This window comes from Schistocerca serialis, chromosome 7 (genome assembly GCF_023864345.2).
Source record: "Schistocerca serialis cubense isolate TAMUIC-IGC-003099 chromosome 7, iqSchSeri2.2, whole genome shotgun sequence".
Taxonomy (NCBI): Eukaryota; Metazoa; Arthropoda; class Insecta; order Orthoptera; family Acrididae; genus Schistocerca; species Schistocerca serialis.
In genome coordinates, this window is record NC_064644.1 from 198,482,646 (window position 1) to 198,494,857 (window position 12,212).

The following is a 12,212-nucleotide window of genomic DNA, read 5'->3' on the forward strand; positions in this document are numbered from 1 at the left end:
CATGAGTGATCGCTTTGGCACTGTCGTGATCAAAGACGTAAGCGACTTTGAGATGGCTATGGCTCGGCGATTGGGAAAGAGCATCTCCAAAACAGCTAAGCTGGTGTGCTCTCCAACCGCTACTGTCGTAATCAAGTATGGTAGAGCACTTGCCCGCGAAAGGCAAAGGTCCCGAGTTGAAGTCTCGGACCGCCATTCAGTTTTAATCTGTCAGGAAGTTCCACGTATGGAAAGTGGTTGACGGTCGTGAAATAACGAATAGGGGACAAGGTGTTGGACATCTACGCCTCATCACAAAAACGTTGAGGTCGGAGGCGTTCTCGCTCTGTAAGCAGCATGTCTGACAGCAGAGTACAAGGCTGGTGCAAGCACAAGTGTTCCGAATGGTACATTTCAGCGTACGTGGATCTCCACAGCAGACGGCCTCTACGTATTCGTATGCTGACCAAATTGCATCGTCAGTTACGACTGCAGGTGCACGAGATCGTCGAGATTGAAATGTGGATCAACGGAAACGTGTCGCTTGATTGGATGAATCACGTTTCTTGCTACAACAAGTAGTTGCTTGTGCCGGATATGCTGCCATCCAGTTGAATGGCTGCTAGGAACATTCACTGCCCCACGGACACAGGGCGGTGGGGGTCGGTATTGTGCTATGGGGGACATTCACGTGGACTTCCATGGTTCATGGGGTAGTAATCGCAAACACAGCTATGCTGTGGACTACGTGAACATTATTGTGGGGCACCTGCATTCCTTCATGCTTGATATCATCACCGATGGCGATAATATCTTCCAGCAGGATATACCGAGCGAAGCGGCGCAGAGATCAGCACAATGGGCTCTCATTCGGAAAGACGACGGTTCAAATTCCCGCCGGACACCCAGGTTTAGTTTTTCCGTGATTCCTTTAAATGCCTGTATGATTCCTTTGGAAAGAGCACTGCCGATTTCCTTCCCTATCATTCCCGATCTGAGCTTGTGCTCCGTCTCTAACGGCCTCGTTACCGACGGGACGTTAAACTCCACGATTTCTTCTTTCCTTTTCCAGCAGGGTAATTCCCCGTGTCACAAGGCCAGAAATGTGGCAGTGTGTTTTCATTAGCATGATACTGAGCTCATGTCGATGCCATTGCTACCGAATTCTCGTGATCCGAACTTTACGGAACCACCAGGGACGCTATCAGGTGCCAGCTCTGCTCCCACAAACCACATCTTGTGTCCCGCAGCCTTAAAAACCTGTCACGTAGTTGTCGAATCCATGACACTCATAACCGCTACTGTATTCCGTTCCAGTGGTAAATCAACATGCTATTAAATAGCTGGTCATAGAGTTTATATTTAACAGTTAAACAATATTGAACTAGAATCAAAGATTCATATTTCACGAAAAGGAGATTTTAGAACTTTTGCAAAATATCAAAGGGTGACAAAATTTGGACTAATCTGTTTTTGATGTAGCTGAGCAATAGTCATACAAGAACTTTTAGATGAACACACCGCCATTTGACTGTATTGTTTCTTTAATTACGACCCCGGTTTCGGCCTTTCATGCCATTTTCAAGTGCCTGTGTTTGTGTCATTAACATATATTGGTTGATGTTCTGCCAAATATTTTAATTACATAAACTCAATCACTTGAAAATGGCATAGAAAGCCGAAACCTGGGTCGTAATTAAATAAACAACAAGACAGTCAAACGGCGATGGGTTCATTTAAAAATTTGGACTTCTGCCGAAGTCTACGACAAGGATTACTCACAGAGGTGCTCTTTCTACATTCAAATATTCAACGTCGTTACGAAGAAAGACTTACCACTTTCTGATTCCTTTGAATTGATACGACCGATAAAAGGGACGCTGGGGTACAGACGGAGCGTCTCCTTGATTACCATCTCCAGGTACTTCATGTTCTGTAAGTCTTGAAATGTGGGAAGCCTATCGGACCCTTGAAATATTTCGTTTAGTTCTTCGAAAGCTTTTTGCTGGTGAAAAAGAAGGAGAAAGTTAGTTGGAATTCGCACCTTTCCAAATTTAAGACCTACTAACATATGGAAAAAGTCTTTAGAACTAGTAATTTTTTTACCTGAACATCTGGGTGATGTCCAAGCAAGAAGACGGCCCAAGACATCGCAGCGGCAGTTGTGTCGTGACCCTTGAAACATTTTCGTGGGTAATGAGTTACCATACTAATTATAATACAGCAAATGTACGCTACTCTCAGCAATGTCACACGAGAGCATTAAAAGCGAATTTCTTTGTTTCAGGTAATCCAAACAGTTACAAATATAGTGTACCTTGTGAACTTCCCGTAGATAATCGTGTGTTCAGTGAAAAACATGCGGCTATTGTGAATGTGTTTTATCGATGTAATTATTTTATAAATGAAAAGTTACGATGTACCTTGACTACGGATAAGTTTCTGTGTCCACGTAGATTGCCTGAAACCGAAAGCTTGTGTAGAATTCATTCCCTAGTGAAAGATGGCAATTGTTGTTGTTGTGGTCTTCAGTCCTGAGACTGGTTTGATGCAGCTCTCCATGCTACTCTATCCTGTGCAAGCTTTTTCATCTCCCAGTACTTACTGCAACCCACATCCTTCTGAATCTGCTTAGTGTATTCATCTCTTGGTCTCCCCCTACGATTTTTACCCTCCACGCTGCCTTCCAATACTAAATTGGTGATCCCTTGATGCCTCAGAACATGTCCTACCAACCGATCCCTTCTTCTGGTCAAGTTGTGCCACAAACTTCTCTTCTCCCCAATCCTATTCAATACTTCCTCATTAGTTATGTGATCTACCCATCTAATCTTCAGCATTCTTCTGTAGCACCACATTTCGAAAGCTTCTATTCTCTTCTTGTCCAAACTATTTATCGTCCATGTTTCACTTCCATACATGGCAACACTCCATACGAATACTTTCAGAAATGACTTCCTGACACCTAAATCAATACTGGATGTTAACAAATTTCTCTTCTTCAGAAACGCTTTCCTTGCCATTGCCAGCCTACATTTTATATCCTCTCTACTTCGACCATCATCAGTTATTTTGCTCCCCAAATAGCAAAACTCCTTTACTACTTTAAGTGCCTCATTTCCTAATCTAATTCCCTCAGCATCACCCGACTTAATTAGACTACATTCCATTATCCTTGTTTTGCTTTTGTTGATATTCATCTTATATCCTCCTTTCAAGACACTGTCCATTCCATTCAACTGCTCTTCCAAGTCCTTTGCTGTCTCTGACAGAATTACAATGTCATCGGCGAACCTCAAAGTTTTTATTTCTTCTCCATGAATTTTAATACCTACTCCGAATGTTTCTTTTGTTTCCTTTACTGCTTGCTCAATATACAGATTGAACAACATCGGGGACAGGCTACAACCCTGTCTTACTCCCTTCCCAACCACTGCTTCCCTTTCATGTCCCTCGACTCTTGTAACTGCCATCTGGTTTCTGTACAAATTGTAAATAGCCTTTCGCTCCCTATATTTTACCCCTGCCACCTTTAGAATTTGAAAGAGAGTATTCCAGTCAACATTGTCAAAAGCTTTCTCTAAGTCTACAAATGCTAGAAACGTAGGTTTGCCTTTCCTTAATCTTTCTTCTAAGATAAGTCGTAAGGTCAGTATTGCCTCACGTGTTCCAGTGTTTCTACGGAATCCAAACTGATCTTCCCCGAGGTTGGCGTCTACTAGTTTTTCCATTCGTCTGTAAAGAATTCGCGTTAGTATTTTGCAGCTGTGACTTATTAAGCTGATAGTTCGGTAATTTTCACATCTGTCAACACCTGCTTTCTTTGGGATTGGAATTATTATATTCTTCTTGAAGTCTGAGGGTATTTCGCCTGTTTCATACATCTTGCTCACCAAATGGTAGAGTTTCGTCAGGACTGGCTCTCCCACGGCCGTCAGTAGTTCCAATGGAATATTGTCTACTCCGGGGGCCTTGTTTCGACTCAGGTCTTTCAGTGCTCTGTCGAACTCTTCACGCAGTATCGTATCTCCCATTTCATCTTCATCTACATCCTCTTCCATTTCCATAATATTGTCCTCAAGTACATCGCCCTTGTATAGACCCTCTATATACTCCTTCCACCTTTCTGCTTTCCCTTCTTTGCTTAGAACTGGGTTTCCATCTGAGCTCTTGATATTCATACAAGTGGTTCTCTTATCTCCAAAGGTCTCTTTAATTTTCCTGTAGGCGGTATCTATCTTACCCCTAGTGAGATAGGCCTCTACATCCTTACATTTGTCCTCTAGCCATCCCTGCTTAGCCATTTTGCACTTCCTGTCGATCTCATTTTTGAGACGTTTGTATTCCTTTTTGCCTGCTTCATTTACTGCATTTTTATATTTTCTCCTTTCATCAATTAAACTCAATATTTCTTCTGTTACCCAAGGATTTCTACTAGCCCTCGTCTTTTTACCTACTTGATCCTCTGCTGCCTTCACTACTTCATCCCTCAAAGCTACCCATTCTTCTTCTACTGTATTTATTTCCCCCATTCCTGTCAATTGCTCCCTTATGCTCTCCCTGAATCTCTGTACAACCTCTGGTTCTTTTAGTTTATCCAGGTCCCATCTCCTTAAATTCCCGCCTTTTTGCAGTTTCTTCAGTTTTAATCTACAGGTCATAACCAATAGATTGTGGTCAGAGTCCACATCTGCCCCTGGAAATGTCTTACAATTTAAAACCTGGTTCCTAAATCTCTGTCTTACCATTATATAATCTATCTGATACCTTTTAGTATCTCCAGGGTTCTTCCATGTATACAACCTTCTATCATGATTCTTAAACCAAGTGTTAGTTATGATTATGTTGTGCTCTGTGCAAAATTCTACCAGGCGGCTTCCTCTTTCATTTCTGTCTCCCAATCCATATTCACCTACTATGTTTCCTTCTCTCCCTTTTCCTACACTCGAATTCCAGTCACCCATGACTATTAAATTTTCGTCTCCCTTCACAATTTGAATAATTTCTTTTATTTCATCATACATTTCTTCAATTTCTTCGTCATCTGCAGAGCTAGTTGGCATATAAACTTGTACTACTGTAGTAGGTGTGGGCTTCGTATCTATCTTGGCCACAATAATGCGTTCACTATGCTGTTTGTAGTAGCTTACCCGCATTCCTATTTTCCTATTCATTATTAAACCTACTCCTGCATTACCCCTATTTGATTTTGTGTTTATAACCCTGTAGTCACCTGACCAGAAGTCTTGTTCCTCCTGCCACCGAACTTCACTAATTCCCACTAAATCTAACTTCAACCTATCCATTTCCCTTTTTAAATTTTCTAACCTACCTGCCCGATTAAGGGATCTGACATTCCACGCTCCGATCCGTAGAACGCCAGTTTTCTTTCTCCTGATAACGACATCCTCTTGAGTAGTCCCCGCCCGGAGATCCGAATGGGGGACTATTTTACCTCCGGAATATTTTACCCAAGAGGACGCCATCATCATGTAATCATACAGTAAAGCTGCATGCCCTCGGGAAAAATTACGGCTGTAGTTTCCCCTTGCTTTCAGCCGTTCGCAGTACCAGCACAGCAAGGCCGTTTTGGTTATTGTTACAAGGCCAGATCAGTCAATCATCCAGACTGTTGCCCTTGCAACTACTGAAAAGGCTGCTGCCCCTCTTCAGGAACCACACGTTTGTCTGGCCTCTCAACAGATACCCCTCCGTTGTGGTTGCACCTACGGTACGGCTATCTGTATCGCTGAGGCACGCAAGCCTCCCCACCAACGGCAAGGTCCATGGTTCATGGGGGGGAAGATGGCAATATTCGTTAAATATTTAGCAACTGAGGTAGCATATTTTGTCTGCACAAAAGATGTGAGAGACTAGAAAAAAGGCGTTACAGCATATATAATAAGTTAACTGTTGGATTACACAAATAAGAAGTTACCATGTCGCCTCACAACGAAGTCCATTGCCAAAGATGTCAATATCTGTTGAATATGTATTAATTGAGGTAGTGTATTTTGTCTGCCTCGTACATCTTGCTCACCAGATGGAAAAGTTTTGTCATGGCTGGCTCTCCCAAGGCTATCAGTAAAACGTAAAACGTGAACTCCACCCACAAGCTCTGGCGAAACCAGCGTCACCGACCGACCGCCGTATTATCCTCAGAACACAGGCGTCACCGGATGCGGAGATGGAGGGGCATGTGGTCAGCACGCCGCTCTCCCGGCCGTATGTCAGTTTGCGCTACCGGAGTCGCTACTTCTCAATCGAGTAGCTACTCAGTTTGCCTCACAAGGGCTGAGTGCACACCGCTTGCCAACAGCGCTCGGCAGACCGGATGGTCACCCAGCCAAGTGCCAACCCAGCCCGACAACGTTTAACTTCAGTGATCTGACGGGAACCTGTGTTACCACTTCGCATGGCCGTTGGCAAGGCTATCAGTAGTTCTAATGGGATTTTATCTACTACTGGGGCCTTGTTTCGACTTAAGTCTTTCAGTGAGTGCTCTGTCAAAATCTTCACGCAGTAGCATATCTCTACCACCTCATCTTTATCTACGTCCTCTTCCATTTCCATAATATTGGCCTTATGTACATCGCCCTTGTATAGATCATCTATACACCCCCTCCACCTTTCTGCATTTCCTTCTTTGCTTAGGACTGGTTTGCCATCTGAGCTCTTGATATTCATACAGGTGGTTCTTTTTTCTCCAAAGGTCTCTTTGATTTTCCTGTAAGCAGGTGAACAAGATATATGAGACAGGCGAAATACCCTCAGACTCCAAGAAGAATATAGTAATCCCAATGACAAAGAAAGCATGTGCTCACAGGTGTGAGATTACCGAACTATTAGCTAAATAAGTCACGGTGGCAAAATACTGGTACGAATTCTATACAAACAAATTCTATACCGACGAATGGAAAGCTGGTAGAAGCTGACCTCGGGGTATATCAGTTTGGATTCCGAGGCAACACTGATCCTACGACTTACCTTAGGAGAGCGGTTAAGGAAATACAAACCTACGTTTATAACATTTGTAGACATAGAGAAAAGTTTTGCCCCGGTGATTGGAATACTGTCTTTCAAATTTTAAAGGTAACGGGGATAAAATACAGGGAGAGAAAGGCTATTTACAATTTGTACAGAAACCAGTGAACCAAGTTTGTAGCCTATCACCGATGTTATGCAGTCTGTATACAGTAAGCAGTAAAGGAAACAAAAGAAAAATTTGGGGCAGGAGTTAAAATCCATGGAGAAGAAATAAAATCTTTGAGGTATGTCGATGACGTTCTAATTCTGTCAGAGACAGCAAAGGACCTGGAAGAGCAGTTGAACGGCATGGGTAGGTGTCTTGATGGAGAATGTAAGACGAAAATCAACAGAAGCAAAACGAGGGTAATGGAATGTAGTCGAATTAAATCAGGTGATGCTGAGGGAATCAGCTCGAGAAATGAGACACTTAAAGTAGTAGATGAGTTTTGCTATTTGGGCAGCAAAATAGCTGATGAGGTCGAATTTGAGAGGATATAAAATCTAGACTGGCGATGACAAGAACAGCTTTTCTGAAGAAGAGAAATTGTTAACATCGAGTATAGATTTAAGTGTCACACTTTCTGTCCTCAGGCCACAAGTGGCCTACCGGGACCATCCGACCGCCTTGTCATCCTCAGTGGAGGATGCGGATAGGAGGGGTGTAGGGTCAGCACACCGCCCTCCCGGTCGTTATGACGGTATTCTTGACCGAAGCCGCTACTATTCGGTCGAGTAGCTCCTCAATTGGCATCACGAGGCTGAGTGCACCCCGAAAAATGGCAACAGCGCATGGCGGCCTGGATGGTCACCCATCCAAGTGCCGACCACTCCCGACAGCGCTTAACCTCGGTGAACTCACGGGAACCGGTGTATCCACTGCGGCAAGGCAGTTGCCATAGATTTAAGGGTCAGGAAGTCTTTTCTGAAAGTATTTTTATGGAGTGTAGTCATGTATGGAAGTGAAACATGGACGATAAACAGTGTAAACAAGAAGAGAATAGTAGCTTTCGAAATGTGGTGCTACAGAAGAAAGGTGATGATTAGATGGGTAGATCACGTAACTAATGAGGAGTTACTGAGTAGAATTGGAAAGAAAAGGAATTTGTGGCACAACTTGACTAGAAGTAGGTAGGTCACGTTCTGAGGCATTAAGGGATCAGCAGTTTAGTATCGGAGGGAAGCGTGGACGGTAAACATCGTAGAGGGAGACCAAGAGATGAATACAGTAAGCAGATTCAGAAGAATGTGGGTTGCAGTAGTTACTCGGAGATAAAGAGACTTGTACAGTATAGAGTAGCGTGGAGAGCTGCATCAAACCAGTCTTTGGACTGAAGACAATAATAGCAAGAACATTTTGTGGTGTCACCGCAAGGCACCACATTTGCTAGGTTGTAGGCTTCTAATCGGCCGCGGTCCGTCAGTAGCCGTAGGACCCGAGAGTCGCCACTGTCTATGCTAGCAGACCGAGCGCCGCCACTCGGCTAGTCTTACGAGACAAGCTAGCGCACTGGACAGTTCTACAGCCGACTTTAATATGAATGGTTCACTTGTTATAGCTTCAGAGATCTCATTTGCAGAGGAGCTAGTTAGCATAGCCTAGCCTAGCCTACCCAGGCGCCACATACGGTTTATGCAAGGACAATTGAGCTATATGTGTGAAGCAATTAGAATTGTCTGTCTATAACTGCACTTGTAAATATTATTGTACAAAGTGAAGATCGACGTTCACCGCTAATGCTGAATTAAAGCTAAATATTTAATTGTATTCCTGTCTACTAACTTTCGAATCACCTAAGACGTTCCAAATACATCCCGTCAAGTATGGATAAAACTTTATGGAACCAGGTAATTAACTCCGCACGACTGCCTCATCATGGTCGAGACCTCTATAACGCGTCTCTGTCTTCCAATATCAGGGCGTTATTGCGTTTGGTCGGCCAAAAGAATACAATGCACATGTGATTGATGATTTTTCTAAAATATAATGCAAAACTATAAAACGAGTGCGTCAACAGTGAAGGAAGGCACAGTTTTACATGAAACCAGCACGGCAAATGATTTAAAAAAAAAAAAAAAAAAACGCCTTTAGAGACAGATGTCAGTAAAGGATGTCGCATATAATAAGCAGCAATCGACTAGCAATTTGACTGGCAGTACTGTAGCCTCAATGTCAATGAAAGACTGCACCAGTGATTTAAACACTTTCGCCAAGGAGACTCGCTCCACGTACTTAACATTTTGGAAGTCCCGACTACTAACACTTGCTTGTGAGCAAATACTACGACGACTTGGAGGATGGTATGTGACAGGTCGTTCTTCTTGTGCAGTTTTCGCTAATTCAGTATCTCCGCCAACAGACAATCAACATGGACATAGATGAGCTGGCATGGGTCTCGCGGCACAGCAGAGCAGCGCGACAAACTTGTCACCGCCCGGCCCAGGTATTTAATGGGCGATGGCGATAGGCCGGGCACGTCAGTTCTTACTCTAGCGTCGACCAACTCGGACCTGATCTTTTCATTGCACCGGACTCGTGGTTCGCGTGCTAAATGTGCAGTCTTTCGAGCTCGTCGCGTATTGTGCCTTTTTCCGTACCGCTCTTCGCGTGTTGTTGGGGTTGTCTGCTCCCCTGTAGATTGCCCCGCACTAAGAGTTTGTTTTCCTCTTCCGGGATCCTACTCGCCGGTTTTCGTAACTGAACCATCGCCGGCTTGAGTGTGCCAACAGTACCGTTTCACGGCGTTGGCACCCCCGAGCAGATGCAGAAGTTGAAGAAGCAAGAACAAGGAGAGTCAGTCACGGTATTATGCAGATAGAGGAGACCAGCAGACTGGCTCACTTTCATCCCTTTACTTTTTTCCAGCTTGTATTTTAAATGAGATTTTCACTCTGCAGCGGAGTGTGCGCTGATATGAAACTTCCTGGCAGATTAAAACTGTGTGCCGGACCGAGACTCGAACTCGGGACCTTTGCCTATCGCGGGCAAGTGCTCTACCACTTGCCCGCGAAAGGCAAACGTCCCGAGGTCGAGTGTCGGTCCTGCACACAGTTTTAATCTGCCAGGAAGTTTGTATTTTAAATGTTTACACTGATATTTTTATGTGGAAACAGTGGTACGTTACTTCAGGACCTTCAAGCTATGTAATTAAGGCTTCTCACAGTTTGTCTGATTATAAAAAAAAATATTACTAACTGTGCCATCGTACCTGCGTTTACCACACTGGTTATTTAATCGATTTTAACACTGACAGTTTATTTTAATACATATTGCTGCAGCTTTATGACAAAAGCTACATTCATAAATTGTGTTACCATTGATATAATAACTATGAGAAAAATGAAGTGCCCAAACTTTTATCGGTCTTCATCTGAATGTTCGATAGGATCTTCACAGTTCAGACATTCAAAGAAATGTCCTTTCACGTCACTGTCACATAACAGATGCACCCACCGATTCGAAGTTGTGCCCTGAATCTATTCATCACTGTTTAAAGTAGCTAAGACAAGGCATAATCATTCTCACCTTTCTCATCTTGGAGAACATTCTTAGCAAGCTATGTTCCCCAACTCCCATGCTCTTTCACTTCTGTCACTGTCAATCTCACATCTGCTCCAGGGACATCGCCTCTTTCAGTTTTCTTTTTATACTTTCCAACCACCCTAACAAAAAAAAAAAAAAAAAAAAAAAAAAAAAAAAAAAAAAACACACACACACGACAGGACAGCGTTGAGTAAATCTTGACTACATTCGAAGACACTCATAGATCCGATACTTGAAAATATATGTCCTGAAATGTTCCATAAATAATTCAATCATTTTAGTTGAATACTTGAACACAGGTTATGGTTTTTTGATGAAAGAATCACGCATCACAATTTGTCTACTTAAAAATTGCACTGGATGTGATCTTGACTTCGACAACGTTGGACCTATTAAACTTAATAAGACAGCAAAGGACTTGGAAGAGCAGTTGAACGGAATGGACAGTGTCTTGAAAGGAGGATATAAGACGAACATCAACAAAAGCAAAACGAGGATAATGGAATGTAGTCAAATTAAATCGGGTGATGCTGAGGGAATTAGATTAGGAAATGAGACACTTAAAGTAGTAAAGGAGTTTTGCTATTTAGGGAGTAAAATAACTGATGATGGTCGAAGTAGAGAGGATATAAAATGTAGACTGGCAATGGCAAGGAAATCGTTTCTGAAGAAGAGAAATTTGTTAACATCGAGTATAGATTTAAGCGTCAGGAAGTCGTTTCTGAAAGTATTTGTATGGAGTGTAGCCATGTATGGAAGTGAAACATGGACGATAACTAGTTTGGACAAGAAGAGAATAGAAGCTTTCGAAATGTGGTGCTACAGAAGAATGCTGAAGATAAGGTGGGTAGATCACGTAACTAATAAGAAGGTATTGAATAGGATTGGGGGGAAGAGAAGTTTGTGGCACAACTTGACTAGAAAAAGGGATCGGTTGGTAGGACATGTTTTGAGGCATCAAGGGATCACAAATTTAGCATTGGAGGGCAGTGTGGAGGGTAAAAATCGTAGAGGGAGACCAAGAGGTGAATACACTAAGCAGATTCAGAAGGATGTAGGTTGCAGTAGGTACTGGGAGATGAAGAAGCTTGCACAGGATAGAGTAGCATGGAGAGCTGCATCAAACCAGTCTCAGGACTGAAGACGACAACAACAACAAGAGTACTTAGTGACAAAGAAACAGGTTGCAGGTTGGCCACGTGGACCAAAGTGCCTCCATTTAAGTGGGTCATGTGCCATATCGCCACATTGGAATTATGTTAGTTCGTTTAGGAAAGTCTATTACACCTTACTCGCCTGATACAGTGTCAAAATAATACTTTATGTATGGGCGTTAGACGTTGTACTTACCTGTTCAGTAAAAACGTTGCTTGGAGTACGCAAAAAACCAAGAAAGCAAACTTTACTGTTACTGACAGCAAAACATAAAATGCGTTTCCTACGTTACCCACTAATCTAATTGCATTGTTGGGTTCGGGGAAAGACAGCCACGACTTCTAAGGGTGGCGTATTCTAAGGGTAGTTTAACGAAGTAATACCAACTGGCCATCGTGCCCCCATCGCCAATGTGCCTCGGTCTCCTCTACTCTTTGCGGCGCGTAATACTGGTACTTGTGGAACATAAAAATAGAAATGGGTTTTTAGACAAAGAAAGCACGTTCGC

General features: G+C 43.1%; 1 protein-coding gene across 2 annotated transcripts in view; it reads right to left on the bottom strand.

Annotated features, from left to right (window-relative positions):
- Positions 1-12,212, bottom strand: part of LOC126412215 (cytochrome P450 4C1-like) — a 98,918-nt gene that overhangs the window by 20,139 nt on the left and 66,567 nt on the right. For both annotated transcript variants that reach the window (XM_050081701.1, XM_050081700.1), the window contains exons 9-10: positions 2,086-2,154; positions 1,816-1,984 (exon numbers count right to left, since the gene is read on the bottom strand). In XM_050081701.1, coding sequence (XP_049937658.1) covers positions 1,816-1,984; positions 2,086-2,154 — 238 coding nt within the window. The remainder of the gene's footprint in view (positions 1-1,815; positions 1,985-2,085; positions 2,155-12,212) is intronic.